The sequence below is a fragment of the Quercus suber genome, unplaced genomic scaffold (assembly GCF_002906115.3).
Source record: "Quercus suber isolate HL8 unplaced genomic scaffold, Cork oak 2.0 scaffold_158, whole genome shotgun sequence".
Classification (NCBI taxonomy): Eukaryota; Viridiplantae; Streptophyta; class Magnoliopsida; order Fagales; family Fagaceae; genus Quercus; species Quercus suber.
The window spans coordinates 667,533-685,745 of NW_027069619.1; the positions used below are offsets into that span (position 1 = coordinate 667,533).

The 18,213-nt window shown below is 34.7% G+C and overlaps 2 protein-coding genes across 2 annotated transcripts in view; both read left to right on the plus strand.

Moving 5' to 3' along the window:
• The window catches only part of LOC111991502 (uncharacterized), a 33,212-nt gene extending 25,600 nt beyond the window's left edge, over positions 1 to 7,612 (plus strand). The window contains exons 5-7 of the mRNA XM_065777546.1: positions 637 to 718; positions 3,617 to 3,865; positions 7,391 to 7,612. Of these exons, the coding sequence (XP_065633618.1) occupies positions 637 to 718; positions 3,617 to 3,865; positions 7,391 to 7,612 (553 nt within the window). The remainder of the gene's footprint in view (positions 1 to 636; positions 719 to 3,616; positions 3,866 to 7,390) is intronic.
• A 621-nt stretch (positions 7,613 to 8,233) lies between these two features.
• On the plus strand, positions 8,234 to 9,142 carry LOC111991508 (uncharacterized). The gene has a single exon (XM_024023283.1). The coding sequence runs from the start codon at positions 8,234 to 8,236 to the stop codon at positions 9,140 to 9,142; it is 909 nt and encodes a 302-aa protein (XP_023879051.1).
• The last annotated feature ends 9,071 nt before the right edge of the window (positions 9,143 to 18,213 follow it).

Here is an 18,213-nt window from a genome sequence, read left to right on the forward strand (position 1 = left end):
ATGGCAATAAACAGTTTTAACTGATAGGAAACTCCCTTAAGCCTCTGTCAAGTATAAACCAGAGCACGATTGTATAGATTGGTTGAGATCAATAATACACAAGATTTCTCTGATTTTCTTTTCTCCCTTATCTCTTGTTCTACTCTCAGTTTCTTTATCATTCCTTCGTCAATTATTATCAAGCATTAGGTATTGGGGAACAAGTGAATCTTTAATTCATTGTATAATCTAATTACCTTTGAAGCTTATTGAGTTGTACCGAGTAGTATTATGCTTTATGCTTAGCGCTATGCCTCCTGGATATAGATACATATGGAAATACTAACATGTGCTTTGAGTGACATAAGAAAATAGCTCAAATTTTCTTACTGTAGTCAACTGGATTGTTGAAGCAGCATACTTGTTCACAGGAGCATCAGCCATATAAAGAAATAAATGCTTTTTAAAAGGGGGTAGAGGGGGGTGACCAGTGTGGCTTCCCTACCTGGGTGTGACCATAGTAACACCCTACTCACTCCTGGGCGAGACCCCATATGCTTGGTCAAAATAAATGCATTACATATGCTTGAAGTTGTTTTTGTTACCAATTATCAGTTTGTGGTCTGACATGGCAAAGTCTTGACTTCAATTACCTAGGTTCAAACGTGAAGAGATGAAGATTCAGGCATGGGAGAATCATCAAAAAGCTAAAACAGAAGCTGAAATGAGGAAAATTGAGGTACTCTATATATTCTTTCTATAAAAACTTTTGTTTTCCTAGCTATGCTGGTTTCATTCATTTTGAGATGTCTTCTTTCTATTGTCTAAAATATGAACCCTAGGAAAATCAACCCTGTAACTTGGTTGTTCTGCTTCTATATAATCCTTCTGCATAGCCTCCTCAATATCTGGTATTTTATATCCACCCAAGTCCTCAGGGTGAATGGTTCACTAAATAACTCAATTCTCATATTAAAATTGTGGAAACAATACTGATGTGATGCAAGCCCTACATTACTTTAAATATAAAGGTTAAGCATGTTGCCAACAGGCTCTGTAGAGGTTGAGGTCATAGGTTTAAAAACCACTAACTGTAGTGTAACTTACCAATTGAAAAAAAAAAAGAAGAAGTTACCAGACAGCAACTGGGCATACCGCTAGTAGGTTCTACCTTCCATGAGCATCAAAACTTTACATATTTGGTTGTGCTTATAGATATAATGGATGCGTCATATTCTAATCATAGTTGGACTTGTAACTTTGATGCCGGACAATATGAATAGGGGATAAAGGGGAAAACTGAACAACAGGGAAAATAATAAACCCTAAGAATTGGCACTTAGGGGCTTGCCTGGAATCAGCACCAAGCAAAGAAACTTAGGCATCAACACTTAAGTGTGTTTGGCATCAGCACCAAACAAAGGAGAAACACATTCTTAGCTCGTAAAAATTTAATTCAAATTCTAGTGTCGTTCAAGCTTACCGAGCCTTAGTTAAATAGGGTTTCAAGGATTACACTATATGGGAATATCCAACTAAATCCCATGAAACCCTCAACAATAAAAACCCAAATTCAAATTCAAATTCAAAAACAAAAAACAAAATAAAATTTTAATTGATTTTGAAGTTCCTTGCATCAAACTCATCATTTGCAATACCAATGGTATTGAATAGTGCTATGTGAACTAGTTTATATAAAAACTTAAATTATTTTGGACAGCTAGAAATGTGAAGGAGTGTATATTGAAGCCATAAAATAAGATAAAACTAACATCTTATTTCACATAAGATGGTGTAAAAATTCTCTTTATGTTAAAGTGGGTGTGCCTGCAGAACTAGTACATAACAAAATTAAGTTTTTATTTTTATCTTCCCTCTCCAGTTTGAGCTAATCAAGCTGTGCCAACTGTTAACGCCTCCTATTTGGATTTGAAGTTCTCGATAAACAATAAAGAATAGATTAAATTGCAGAGTTGCATTGAGATTTATTTTAATCTTTATCTTAAGAGCACAGAACCAGAAAGAGGCCTATAATATGTCAAAATCAAGGAGAATGGCAAAGCTCACATATATCTTGTTACGCTAGGCAAATCAAACCCTGTGAATCCTCTTCTGTTAGTTGCAACTAAATGTCAAAGAAAATGAATTTATTATGAGTTATGAGTTAGACTAAGCACTATCAATCGTGTTTTGTCTTGATGAATGCATGAATCATAGTGGTAAAATACATGCAGAATCAATGACAAGTAGTTGGTAGTCAGAGTCAAATCTGGGATTTTTCAGCACTGATATGTGGTAATAGCCACATGGCATGCAGGTGCCAGCTACAGCACCCTACAAATCATAATGTTGGGTACTTCGGAAATTTTAATGGGGGGAAGAGAATTTGATAAATATATGTTGCAACTTGCAAATCACATTTTGAGGTGCACTTCTAATTCAGTTTTAGTACATTTTTACATATCTATTGAGTGTGCAAATTACATTAAAAATAGTGATTATTATAGTCGGAGAATTGGGATTCTACAATTATTTTCTTTCAGGTTCACTCTAATACCAAAAAGGTATTTGTTAGCTTTTCTAAAAGCCTGGAAAGCTGATATGGAATTTCACTGGCCTTCGAATGAATGCTTTAAATTTTCTTAGACAAGTTTTTATGGGAGCATGTTAAACAAAGGAAAATCAAATCCAAGTAGAACCTTCTAATATAGATGAATGATTCTAAAAGATTTTTTACACTATTCTGGGGAGATCCTTCTGTTTATTGACGTACTTCTCATATTGGTATTCCCATTAAGTAAATCCTGCCTGTGAAAAACTCTTTAAAGAGGCAGTATGATGCGTCCTGCTCTTTTTTTCATTTCTGGATCCATGTGTTAGGCATTCTACTCTCAACTTTGGTTTATTCATTTTTGTAGTAGGCAAACCAACCCACACATCCATAAAAGATTGAACTCGTGACCTCACCCTTGCCCCTTTATTGGGGAGGAGATGGCAACATGCTATTCTATTCATTGTTGTACTGGTACATGCTCTAGATCCTATACTATTATTTGAAGTTTGGGAATGTGTTGTAAACAAGGAATGCATTCTCTAGGGTGTCATCACTTGGAATCCTGGAGTGGCTGCTTGTCATGACATGACACAATATGGGCATTTACACTATGCAAGTGTGTTATGCACCTGATGCTTTATTTGTGCCCAACTGTGTCGGGGACTTGAGGTAGAGATTGAAAAGAAGTTCTTGTACTTATATTTGAATTGTCATCAGTTACAGCCTCCTGCCTTGTCATGAAGAAGGTTTTTCTTGCCTTGAAATCTTTTGGACCTTTAGTATAGCTAGTTATTTTTGTTTGCCACCTTTCTGTCTTTGGCGCTTCAATGAGCTTGAAAATGAATACTAGATAGCCTCTATTAGATCAACATGTTTGAGTTGATATCTGTACTTATTACAGGCTTCTTGTTACATGAGTATTCAGTATGTTCAAATATATCAAATAGATGGTAAATATTGAAGCACATCATTTATGATTGTCTAGAATTTTGTCAACTTAAAATACAAGCAAGTCCTGCCTTCACATCTATGATATTACAAAAATCATTCAGTTAATCGAGACTGACAATGTGTAACTTTCAGGTAGAGGTTGAAAGGATGAGGGGACAAGCGCAAGATAGGCTTATGAATAAATTAGCAGCTGCAAGGCACAAGGCTGAAGAAAAGCGAGCAGTGGCAGAAGCAAAGAGAAATCAGGAAGCTGCAAAAACTGAGCAGCAATCAGAATATATTCGCAAAACTGGTCGCATCCCATCCTCGAATTTCACTTTAAAAACTGGAAGAAACAAAAAAAAAAAATCCGGGAGTGTTTCAAATATGAATACTTTGTGGGTTAGTATATGAGAAAAATAAACAAACAACTTGTGTAGCAAATGCGTAAGAAAATTAATCAAGGCAATAATAAGTGTGTGCGAAAGCAGAAGCAGTCGCCGCTGTCTTAATTCAATAAAAAAATGGTAAGAGCATTAGCATTAGGAAATGCTACTCCATTCTATTTTACCATTTCAAAAAGTTACTTTATCACTTATACCATACAATTTTACAATACTTTCAGCATCCCAAAACTCTATTATTTTACTATTTTATTAAAATATTATTTTTTAAGTCCAGAAGCAAACATAAAAAACAAATTTTTGGTTTGATTGTGCTCCGGTTTGTGCTCACTTCCTCTCTCTCTCTTGTCTCACTTCTCTGTTACTTATCTGGGTTTGATTGTGCTCTGGTCTGTGCTCCAATTGTGGATCGTCGGTCTGTGCTCCGATTGTAAAGCGTGGGTCGTGGATCGTGAATTCGTGATATGAGTTTTTGTTGGTTATGATCCGATGGGTTTTTGGGTTTGGCCATGCTTGATGGTGTTGCTGTCAGTTTGGCCGTGGGTTGCGGGTGTCACCGTCGGCTTGGCCGTGGATTGTGGGTGTCACTGTCAGTGTGGCCATGGGCCATGGGTCGTGGTTGTGGTGCTCGGTTTTTTTGCTTGGGTTGCTGGGTAGCGATGGTGGTTCGGTGTCTGGCTACAACGGTGGTTCAGTGTTTGATCTGTGGTGCTGGGTTGGCTATGCTGTGGCTTGCAGTTTGGTGAAGCTTTAGTGATGGAGAGATAGATAAAATATTAATATTTTTTTTTGCAATTGTGCTATAGTGCAATTGTATTTGTAGAATTGCACTATAGCACAATTGCAAAATTTTTTTGCAATACTTGGGTTTTACATTCCCTGATGTTGAGCACTTTGGGGCTTGAAATGCCAAATTTACATTTGGCATTTGCATTCCCCAGTGTTAATGCTCTATTGTCTTTAAAGATTGTATTTTTTTTGCAGCTATAGAAGATTCAACAACAGACTCCAAGGAATGATCTTACAATTCAGGCATGCTAATCAATGTCCGGTGTCCTTAAAACTTTTTTGGGCGGACAAATTTGCACATTTTACATTAATATTAGGGTCATAGTTCAAGGTGCAAAATGTGTATGTGAAAAGTTTAGGGTATAAAGTGTAATCTAAGATATAGATTAGAGTAGTAAAGTATAATTACTTCATAATTTATGTGACATCTTTGATGGAAAAAGTATACTTCCAACCCAACAACATTTGAAGAGAATGACTTTTTTTAATGAGTTGTGTGACTGGTTTAAATAACACACAAGAATAAACATATAAAATCATTATGTAATGGATTGGAGGAGATTTCTCTAAATTGGTCATCTCAGATTAATAAAACTCAATTGATGCTAATTCCCAAACACCGGCAAGGTAAATCCATCTCACAGTTTCGTCCTTAAAAGTTACAGCACTATCTACATAGTGTTAGCGAATATTATTGTTGTCATAATCAAACCATTCTTGGACCAATTAATCCACCTATTGTTGTCATAATCAAACCATTCTTGGACCAATTAATCCACCTTTGTTATTCAGGTTTCATCCCGGAACGTATGGCTTCGGATAACTTTTTAATTCATAAATGTAGACACCTAAAAGGAAAATGAGATATTAGCTAGCAATTAAGCAAGCTGGATCTTGATAAAGGAGATACTTTATCCCTTTATCTCATCATTTTATGCCTCAAACATCTCTCTCTTTCCTCGACCAAGTTGTCCATGATCGTAAAATTCATCATCCGCTTCGGGGTTTTATCTCACGTCCTTTTTGTGGATGACATTTTTGTTTGTTTGGCTTGTTTTGTTAAAGTAGTTATAAAAGACTAAAAGGCTTTGTTGTCTCTATAAAAATAATATTGTACATATTCAAATCACTGTTTAGGAAAATATTTGGGAATTCCTCTTTTGTCTACTAGAAAATCCAATCAACACTACCAACCACCTTAATTAAGTAGCTCACCTATTCTAAATTATTCCTTTTTGGTTGGTAGTAGGAAATTAAATCAGGGACCATTTGTTTTTCAAAGAAGCAAATCTCAGAGCAACAAATTAGCCTTCTATCAAAAAACGTTAGTTTAAACTTTAAAGTCACATCTTCTCTCCATTGATCTCCCTTCCAAAGTAATTTCTTATGCCCCATGAACGCACAATGAGTTATATACAACTGTATTCAAAACAAGATTTCAGTTGTGTGTCCCGTACAAAGTATATTATTATCATCACTTTTCGAAACATAAGGATGTAATGTAATAATAACTAGAACAATGAATCTAATACTCTCCTTGGATAGCCAAGGATGAACCTAGGTGGGGCCCAAGGGGGCCGGGCCCCCCTGGGTCCAATATTTTTTTTAGTTATAATATATTTTATATTTATAATTGGTATCCTTCCAAAACCTCAGGCTCTCATTCTCCTTAATAAGTCTAACTAATCTCACCAAAATAGCAATTATCCAATAAAAAAACTTAACAAAAATAATAAAAACATTCACAATTATGATTTTATTTTAGCAAAAAAAAAAACTACTTTACCACTAAAGAACCAAAAAATCATGTGTTATTGGAGAAGTTAAAACTAAATTTTTTGCAACTATAGTAAATTGGTATAAATACTAGTTGACTATAGCAAGTTGTTAAAAATAAAATACAATATTTTATTAAGATTATATCTCTTTCTTCAATTAAAAAAACTCAAGTTCTCTCGCTTCCTTTATTATTTTAATGTGTTGTTTATATTATTTTAAATGAAGTGATAAAAAAATAAAACATTTGATATTTGGTGTATTGTAAAGTAAGGTGGTAAAATAGGTAAAATAGCTTTTGAATGTGCTAAAAGCTAAAATTTTTAGTACTACCACTGTGAACGCTTTAACTTCAAGCAAAAAAAGAAATCATAGTCAACCAAGGATTTAAAAAAAATATATTTTGTCTTTGTTTGTCTTCATTGGTAAATGATTGCATCTTAAAGTATTTAGAAATAACGATTTTGAGTATTTTTAATTTTTTAATACTATATGGATGCCTATTTGGAGTTCAATTTTTTTTTTTTTTTTTCTCTTTGTACTCCAACCCTTACTAGCTTAAAATCCTAGGTTCGTTCCTGTGGATAGCATCTAAATAATTTTACTTCGTGTTGAATAACATTATTAGCAAACGCAATATGTTATACCATGTTGTATATGCTAGAATGGATGCGGAAGAGGAAGCATAAAATAGGAACACCGAGAACACGAGGGTTACGTGGTTCAGCCTTGACGGCCTACATCCACGGAGAAATCCCTTAAGGGTTACAACTTTATTGTATAAGAATGTAGTACAAAATCTGTGTTACAATGAACCATAACATGAGTATATATAGGCGACTAAACCCTAGATTACTAGTATAAGCAGGATTGGGCTTGGGCCTATTACATTAGGCTAATATATGTCTAATATATACCTCTAACACTTCGCATATGACCCTCTATTAAGAATACAAAGATATGCTACAAGTCTAAAGTCACACAGCTAGCCAGTGGTGCAGCACGTGCTGCTGAAGGGTGCACTAACTCAGCCATAGGAGCAGCAGTCAATGCAGCATTTGCTGATGAGGTGCACACTGATCAGACCACTAAGCTTCCATCAAAGAACATGATTGATTCAACAGTCTTGGAGATGATTGAATCCATGCCACATCATGAGTTCTTCATCCAGGATCATTGAGGAAGTCAGTTCCGCAAATATAGGAAGTTGTTACTCATCCTTGCCACGTGTACAGAGTCCAATACATTCAAATAACCGTTTTGGCGCCAATAGTAGAGTTAGTTATTTTTCTTGTGTATATAAACAGAGCAATGTATAGATGTTTATTCATTCAATTCATTTCATTGTAATTCACAATTCAATCAATGAAATACTCTCCATTCTATTTAGATTCTCTATTTCTTTTCATGGTATCAGAGCACTAGCATGTGCTAGCTTCATTTTTTTCCTTTTGCAAAATTCCTTTTGCCAAATAGAGATTACTTCAAGAAATTCCTTGAGATCCGATTTGCAAGGTTTCAATTCATCTCCAACGATATTGTATCTTGTAGGATTTTTGGTTCTTCTTCTTCGTTTTTCATTTTCAATTTCATTCAAGCTTCGTGAATATCATCAATGGCCTCTGTTGAAAGAAGTGGTTCTGATCCTGCGCATAATCAATCCACACAACATGTCCCTCAGTCCAACACAGAGATCAATTCTCCAAATTGATTTTTTCTTAGTGCAAGTGAGAATCCTAGAAATATCTTGGTCACTCAACCACTCTTGGGAATGAGGAACTATCAATCTTGGTCTAGGGCTATGGTGTTAACACTAACTGCCAAGAAGAAGATAGGCTTCGTGAATGGAAAAATTACAAGACCTGAAGATGATTCTCCTTTGTATGAAGATTGGGAGAGTTGTAACACAATGGTGCTTTCTTGGTTGATCAACTCTTTTGACGTTTCAAGTAGTATCATGTACTGTGAAACTGCAAGGGAGATGTGGCTTGAATTACAGCGTGTGTTTTCACAAGGAAATGGACCAAAGGTTTATAACCTTCAGCAAGAAATTTCACAGATAACTCAGGGGCAATCATCAGTGACTGAATACTACTCAAAATTCAAGAAGCTTTGGGACCAATTGATTCACTATGAACCTTTACCAACCTGTACTTGTGGAGCAATGAAGGTTCTGAACATTGCACATGAGAAATCTTATGTGATGAGGTTCTTGATGGGGCTCAACGAGAGTTTTGAGACAGTGAGGAGTCATATTCTCATGCTTGAGCCATTTCCTTCAATGAGCAAGGTGTATACTCTGGTTCTCCAAGAAGAATCTCACAAAGGTATTAGTCATGGCTCTAATTTCACTTCTAGGCCTGATTTAGTGGCAATGTATGCCAACACCAGGGGATATTCAGGCACTAAAGGTGGTCCTAAGAAGGAAAGACCTTTGTGTACCCATTGTAACATGCTTGGACACATTGTGGACAAGTGTTACAAGCTTCACGGGTATCCACCAGGTTACAAACACAAAGGGAAGCCTAATTCCAATGCTAATCAGGTTTCATATCCTCAAGGTCAAGCTGTTGAGGTTCTTTCCAATGCCCCTGCTCAGTGTCCTATTTCCAAGGCACAGTGTGAGCAGCTACTTGCTCTTTTCAATTCTGGGACTGATCAAGGTTCTAATCACCATGTTGCAAGTGTTAGTACATGCTGCTACCTCTAGTATGATTTCTGGAGCTGCTGGTGTAACTGCTGCAACTGGTGTGCCTTCCACATCTTTGTCATCTTCAAGCAATGCTCACTCTGGTTTTGTTGATACCATGTCAGGTATCAATTCTTCTTTTACTCCTTCCTTGAAACATTCTATTTTTTCTGCCAAAGTAATTGATAGAGAAGCCTTTCATGCCACTGATTGGGTCATAGACACAGGGGCTATGGATCATATGGTCCATTCCATCACATGTTTCACCACTATTACTGCTAGTCTAAACACTTTTGTCAATTTACCTAATGGGGAGGTAGCTTCTGTTACTCATGTTGGCACTGTCAAAATATCAGAACATCTTGTACTTCAAAATGTCCTATGTGTTCCTTCCTTTAGTTTCAATCTTATTTCTGTCAGTTAGCTTGTTAAGTCCACTGCTTGTTGCCTTATTTTTTTTGGAAACCTATGCTTTATCCAGGACCTTGCTCATTGGAGCACACTTGGTCTGGGTAGAGAACTTCATGGGCTTTACTTGCTGGACAAGAGCTGCACTTCTGCACCTGTCATTGCTGCTTCCATTCATAACTCTCAAGTTCACATCTGGCACTCCAGATTGGGTCACTTGTCTAATGCCAAATTGGCTTCAATAAAACAAAGTGATGTACCTAGTTTTGTTCCTGTTGAGAACTTTGTTTGTGATATTTGTCCAATTGCAAAGCAAAAACGTTTACCCTTTAATAAAAGTTCTCATTTGTCTAAGTCTTGCTTTGAATTGATTCATTGTGATTTGTGGGGACCCTTTTCTGTTTCTACCATTGATCATTGCAAGTATTTTTTAACCATTGTTGATGATTATTCTCGGTGCACTTGGGTTTATCTTTTAAAGCATAAGTCTCAAACACAATCTGTTTTAGAGCAATTTTGCACTATGGTGGAAACCCAATTTTGCAAGAAAATCAAAACCTTAAGGTCTGACAATGGGACTGAATTCATCATGAAAGATTTTTTTGCCAAAAGAGGCATCTTGCATCATTTGAGTTGTGTTGAAACCCCTCAACAAAATGCCATTGTTGAGAGGAAGCATCAACACATCTTGAATGTAGCATGAGCTCTCATGTTTCAGTCCCACTTGCCTTTGAACTTGTGGGGTCATGCTATACTAGCTGTTGTGTACCTAATTAATAGAATTCCCTCAGTTGCTTTGTCAAATCAGATTCCTTATGAAGTTTTGTTTGGTAATCCACCAAGTTATGCACATTTAAAAGTGTTTGGTTGCTTATGCTTTGCCTCAACTCTTTCAAATCATAGGTCTAAGTTTGCACCTAGAGCTGATAAGTGTGTTTTCTTAGGATATCCGTTTGGGGTCAAGGGATATAAAGTTCTTGATTTGTCTAATAACAGGGTGTTCCTTTCTAGGGATGTGGTTTTTCATGAAAATTTTTTCCCTTTTGCTTCTATTTCACCTCATTTTGCAGACCCTTTTCTACCTTCTGCTGTTGAGGCTTCTTGCTCAGATGATGCTAATAACTTTGTTACTCCTGTTAGCATTTCTGAGTCATCCTACTTGGACATTACTGATCCACCTTCTCCTTCTCATCAACATTTTCAAGTTCCTTTACCTTCTAATCCTCTTCTTTCTAGCCCTACACAGCTGCCTCATTCTGATTCAGAACCTTCTTCATCACCACCAGTTGCTTCAGCACCTCCAGTGCTCCTAAGGAAGTCTACTAGAGATGTCAGACCTCCTACTTATTTACAAGACTATGCTTGTACTGCTACTGCACTAGGTGCTCCTTATGATCTTGGTCAATGTCTTACCTATTCTCATTTGGAACCATGCTACCATTCTTATCTGCTGGCTGTAAGTTCTGGTCCCAAAGAGCCTACCTCATTTTCCCAAGCTGTTCAAGATCCACTTTGGAGGGCTGCCATGGACAAAGAAATCCAAGCACTTGAGCAGAATCATACTTGGGATGTGACCTCCTTGCCTCTTGGTAAGCTGCCCATTGGCTGCAAATGGGTTTATAAAGTCAAGCTTAATCCTGATGGTAGTGTTGAAAGGTTCAAAGCTAGGCTGGTTGCTAAGGGGTATACTCAGAGGGAAGGCCTTGATTTCCTTGAAACCTTTTCTCCTGTTGCTAAAACAGTTTCAGTGAGGGTACTGCTTGCTCTTGTTGCTGCCAAGCAGTGGCCTTTGCACCAATTAGACATCAACAATGCCTTTTTGCATGGAGATTTAGATGAAGAGGTCTATATGACATTGCCACCTGGTTTTCTCAGTAAGGGGGAGAATGTTTCAGCCTCTTCTAATGCTCCTAAGGTATGTAAATTGGTTAAGTCCCTCTATGGATTGAGGCAAGCTTCAAGGCAATGGTACACTAAGCTGTCAGTAACAATAAAGGAGCTTGGTTTTGTTCAATCTCAGGCTAATCATTCCTTATTTGTTCACAGCAAAGGGTCATCATTCACTGCACTCCTTGTTTATGTTGATGACATGGTAATCACTGGAAATGATGATGCTTGTGTTGCCTCTCTCAAGACTGTTTTAGACCAAAGGTTTGGCATTAAGGATCTAGGCTCACTCAAGTATTTCTTGGGTTTAGAAATTGCAAGAAATAAGAGTGGGATCAGCCTAACCCAGAGGAAGTATGCCTTGGAAGTCCTTGAAGAAACTAGAATGACTGGGTGTAAACCAGTCCAAACTCCAATGGAACAGCAACTAAAGTTGTCTAAGGGCAGTGGAGATTTGCTTACCAATCTAGGACAGTATAGAAGACTTGTTGGGAAGCTTATGTATTTAATTCTAAGCAGGCCTGACATCACTTATGCAGTTCACAGACTCAGCCAGTTCTTGGCACAACCTAGAGCACCACATATGAAAGCAGCCTCTAGAATTCTTCAATATATAAAAGGAACACCTGGTCAAGGTGTTGTCTTCCCAACTGAATCTGATCTGCACCTAAAAGCCTACTGTGATGCAGATTAGGCAAGCTGCCCTGACACAAGAAAGTCTTTAACAGGCTATTATGTATTCCTTGGTGATGCTTTAGTGTCTTGGAGGTCTAAAAAGCAAAGCACAGTGTCTAGGTCCAGTGCAGAAGTTGAGTATAGATCTATGGCCACCACCACCTGCGAATTGACTTGGATTTTGCATCTGCTACAAGACTTACATGTCAAGCATGATAGGCCTGTGCTGATGTACTGTGACAACCAGGCAACAATCCATATAGCAGCAAATCCAGTGTTTCATGAGAGGTCAAAGCACATTGAAGCTGACTGCCATACTGTGAGGAATAAGATTCTTGATGGTTCACTCAAAACTTTCTATGTTTCAACTAGAAATCAGTTGGCAGATGTATTTACCAAAGCCTTAGGAGTGGAAAGTTTTTTGAGACTGATTAGAAGAATTGGTGTCATCAATATCTTTGTGTCTAAGGTGGAATATCCACATATAAGTGTAGAAGATCCAAAGGCAAGAGATGTCCTCTTGAGGGGGAGTATTAAGAATACAAAGATATTCTACAAGTCTAAAGTCACACAGCTAGCCAGTGGTGCAGCACGTGCTGCTGAAGGGTGCACTAACTCAGCCATAGGAGCAGCAGTCAATGCAGCATTTGTTGATGAGGTGCACACTAATCAGACCACTAAGCTTCCATCAAAGAACATGATTGATTCAACAGTCTTGGAGATGATTGAATCCATGCCACATCATGAGTTCTTCATCCAGGATCATTGAGGAAGTCAGTTCCACAAATATAGGAAGTTGTTACTCATCCTTGCCACGTGTACAGAGTCCAGTACATTCAAATAACCGTTTTGGCGCCAATAGTAGAGTTAGTTATTTTTCTTGTGTATATAAACAGAGCAATGTATAGATGTTTATTCATTCAATTCATTTCATTGTAATTCACAATTCAATCAATGAAATACTCTCCATCCTATTTAGATTCTCTGTTTCTTTTCACCCTCCTAGACGAAACCAAATAAGAAACTTTGTATAGGTCTTATGTGTGCCTCCTTCCTTGCCTCTCTCCAAATTTAACTACATCGATGGGAGCTCACGAAGTAACCTAGGCCCAGGGCCTTTGGGTCTGGATTTTTTGCATATGGTATATATTGCTATTTGGGTTTCTCACTTAGACTATGGGTGTATTTATATATAAGTTGTTGTGAAATTTCGGATTTAGCGCGTTTGTAAAAAATTTACGAGGAGTTGCAATTGCAAAATTAGGCTCTCAAATTAATGTACTCTAATTTGGATGAACATCATTCTAGCAGAATTGTGGGAGTTAGGATTTGCTTTGCAGCTTGCATGGCTTTGAGGTGCAAAATGCATGTATATCCTAAATTGGGATTGGCGTGTCGAGGTGCAACATGTATATATACTTACCTTTTGGCAACAACGAAAAATAAGAACGTATTTTTGACTCTTGTCCCCCTTCTGTGTACACACGCTATCTTTGAGACTTGTAACTTGTTAGACAGCACCTGCCCTTAGCCAGACTTTGTTTGGGAGGTTGTTGTTTTCATGTGTTTAATTCTTTGTTTTATAGCTGGCAGCCTGTGAAATTTAACTTGCTCTTGTTAATATTAATTAAAAAATATTCATTTAAAAAAAAAAAAAAAACAAAATATCAACATTTCAACGCAATTGTCTATCAAAACGGAACTTAACGTTCCCAAAAATCTTCTATGTTTAATTATGTACTAAATTTTGTAACAATTAAAAAGAAAAAAGAAAAAAGACACTTATCGATTATAGGGATTTATTCTACCTAAGTATTATGTTGCTCAATTGATTTAATTATAATTTGAATAGTTTCGTGACTTGTAAAGCTGTGAAACTTTATCCTTTATAAAACTGGGTCCAGTTAAGGATGATATACCCAATACATTTTATTAAAAAATGGATTAATCAAAAACATATACCACACAAACCTTTTGAAAAACTCAACCATTAAACAAACCCAAAACACTTTTTCACTCACAATATTTTCAAATTCTTATTTAACTCAGAAAGTCCATGCCAAATCCACCACCATCCCAAATTAGAGACATGGACCACATGGTCGACTCCACCACCATCCCAAATAAAAGACACACTTGACTCCATAATGACCCCAAATCAGAGACATACTCAATTCAACCACCCTAGAGAGAGAGATAGAGAGTTATGTGGGTCAAGGGGCATTTATGACAAATATTTGTGTAAACTTTAATTGCAAATTATCTATTAATTAGATGTCAATACTGCAATTAATACTCTTTAAAAAAAATTAATGATTGCCTAAAAGTTAATTAGATGTAAATGGTGCAATTTATACTATTATAGAGCATGCATTAATAATTGCCTAAAAGTTTAGGGTATGTTTGGTAACTGTTTTTCCTCTTATTTTCTGTTTTTAAAAATAATTTTCTATTTTTTAGACTAAAAAACTTGTTTGGCAACTCAAAATGGACAGAAAACAAAAACTGTTCTCAAAACTCAATTTGTGAAAGAAATTGAGAACATGCAAAATGCTGTTTTCAGCTTCTAATTTTCAAAAGTTAATGAAAACACGCATTTAATTTAACAAATATGTCTCATTTAATGAGTTAACATTAAAGATCAAATCCTAGTAACAACATATTTTAGTATTTTCTATTTTTTTCTTCAAAAAACTATCTTTTTAATTTCAACTAACCAAACATGTTTTTAATTTCAAAAATACAAGAAAATTGTTTTTTCTTTATATTCCCAAAAACAAGTTTTTGAAAATAGAAAATAAAAACTATTACCAAACATAACCTTATGTTTCCAATTTTTTATTCAATTATTGATTTATGGGAAAATTTAAAGGATGTTCTAACTTCTAAGTGCATTGGATTATGAAATATTTTTAGAAAATTTTATGGGAAAATAAAAAAGTAATTAATTTTTTTTTTACAACTTTTTATATTTCTCATAAAAATAGTATAAAAAATTTCTTAAAATGGTCTATTACCAAATACCCTAAGGACACTTGTTAATCGGACTCTTATTTATTTAATTTTAAAATGTTTTCAACATTTTCAAAATTTATGATTCTATTATGTAAAAAAAAAAAAGTTAAACAAAAACAAGACAAGAAAATGGATATATAGATATATGAATAGTGGTATGTGATGGTCACGGAAGTCTAACAAGTAAACAATATGTTGTGCACTATACACACCACTAGTAACTGGATTGTGCATGGATATCATTGGGTGAGTTGAAGCCAATATTCTTAACCAAACTACCATTGGCGGGTTGGAAAATTTCCAATTTGCCACAAACCTTTTAAAAACTAATGAGTTGGTTAAAAATCTAGGTATTTCGACTCAACGAGTTATGCAGGTTGGCAAGTTTATACAATATACATTTACTTAAATTATGTCTTCTTTAATTGGGCCATAAAATAGAGCTTTTTAGTTGACCTTTTAATGTGTATTATTTTAAAATTTTATTTGTTCTCTCAAATATTTTTTAAAAAAGGAAAGAATATTTATATATATATATATATATATATATATTGTAGGTGAGTGGGTTGATTCTTGACCAGTTAGAAAAATCTTAACATTTGAGTCAACTGGCACACTAATTTGATGGTCATAACTGCCCAACTCGTACTACACTTGCACAAGCAAATATTTTGCACAACCCTACCAATAACACCAATGTGGTTAGACAAACAATAATTATTCAATTTTTTCACAAAGCTCAAAGGAAAAAAATTTAATGCTAAAAATTTATTACCATAGCAATTAAATTGGTCAATTTTTTAATAAATCGGTCGAGTTAATCATGTGAAGTATATTAATATATCCACAAAATGTCACGAGCCTTGTAACTTAACTGACACTCTTGGTGTTTCCAATAAAGGCATGTTTGATTTCACTTCTTAACTTGGCAACTTCTCATAATCTCATATTCCCACAAATATTTACTAGGAATATAGCATTAGCGGTATGAATATCAATATCATTTTGAGAGAGAGAGAGAGAGAGAGAGAGAGAGATCCAGTTGCCTTTCTCTACCAATTTGGCATTCGTGTGGATGGTGGACTGAAGGTGGAGGTGCAATCCAACGCATCTTGCTCCTGGTGGGTGATTGGTGTGGTCGTGACTTGCACGGTGTAGAATAGGGTTTGCTTTTGGGTTTCATGATATCTTTTTTTTTTTTTTTGGCTAAAGGTGTTAGGGATTTGTGATTTGCTTTGCTAAAATAATTTTTTCTTTGTTTTTTTGAGGAGTGGTTGATTGAGGAATAGGCTAGTCGAGCTTTTTTTTTTTTGTTGGAAAAAGTTTAGCTACAAAATTTGTTGTAGCCTACCTTACTCAATAAAATAAACATTACTACATATTTTGAAGATTTAACTGTTGAATTGCATACTCTTTACACTCTAATACATATTTAAAATTTTGTGTCAATCATATTTTTTTTATTATATGATCTATAAACTTATATTTTATGTATAATCTTAAACTACAAAAACTAACAATTAAAACAATTTATTGATAGCATAACTATTGATCTTTAATTTTCTTGAAATTTTGCAAGTATGGAGGATATAAGAAGGAGATGTAATCCAATGGTGAAATTCTCAAAATTCACCTCCAATAAAAAGATATTGAGTAAAGTTGTAGCCTTAGGCTACAACCAATTTTGTAGCTAAACTTTGTTCTTTTTTGTTATAGACCAATTTTTAATATATATTTTGAATCCATATTTTAAAATCTTCTTTATATACATAATTCTCCCGTCTTATGCTATTTCGGTCCCTGCTTGAATTGCATAGTATATTTCCAATTTTGTCATGGATGTTTAAAAAAATCAATTTTATTTATTAAAATTTTTAATTTCAATATGAAAATATTCTATTCATATTGAAAATCATGTTATTACATAATTTATGATGAGGTAAACATTGAGATAATCACATCACCAATTCAACTCATATGATGAACATTTATCAAATTATAAGTTCTAGGGAAGAAATTTAGCTTATTTTAAATAAAATGAAATATATTTGAGACTGAACATATAATTTTTTTTTCCATTAAATATTTTCAACTTGACCACCTAGTTTATGTGGAGCTTTGTAATCATGACCCAAATCACTAAATCATAAATTATATAATAAAAATTGAATCTTAGAAGTCGGATGTGTCTATCTTCTTTATAAGTCAAGTAGATACATTCACCTTGTGATACTCTTTATAAAAAACTTTATAAAATTATATAATATCCCCTATAGTTTATGATGGCTTCAAATAAAAACCTAAATTTTAAATATTGTTTAGATTAGAACATGAACTTTTTAAAATAATTTCAATTCACATCTTCAAATGAGTTTATATTAACTATAAGTAATAAACACAAAACTTCTGATGAAAACCTTCCTAAACATAAAATAAGTGTTCCATGTGGAATGATAAGACCTCTAACATACTGTATGAGATTGTGAAATTATATCATAATCAAGTTTTTTTTTTTTTTTTGAGAGATAGTTTTTAACGTATGATATCCACCTCTTGATGACTGCTCTTTATCATCAAACTAAGATACTAATTAATTTTTGATATAAACAGGAGACTAAACCCCAAGTTTCTTATTTGAGGACAATGGACTTTACTAGTTGAGTTAACTAAAACCTACTATAATCAAGTGTTTTTTATTTTTATTTTTTGATAAACACCATAATCAAGTTATTTAGGTACAATTGCAAAGAAAATTGTATAATCTGTAAGTTCATGTACAAGCAATATTATATCATATATTACATAATAAAAATTGTGTCTTGCACGTTGTATTTATTATAAGTGAACTCCTTCTTTTATATATAGATATATATATATATATATAAAAGGATTTTCCTCTTTGAACTGGAATTTTATATGGTTCAAAAATACATTCATTAATGAAAAGTAACTTCTCTTAGAAATAGGGTCATAAATGTCAAATAACAAATTTCATTTTGAATTCCAAAAGAGAATTCCTAAAATTTAGGATTTTTTTTCCCTTCACATTCATCTTTCTATTCCCTAAAATTTAGCCTTTTTTATGATAGATGCAAATTATTAACCTT

Coding starts and splice junctions, on each gene's coding strand:
- LOC111991508 (XM_024023283.1), top strand. CDS start 8,234: ATGGTGTTAACACTAACTGCCAAGAAGAAGATAGGCTTCGTGAATGGA.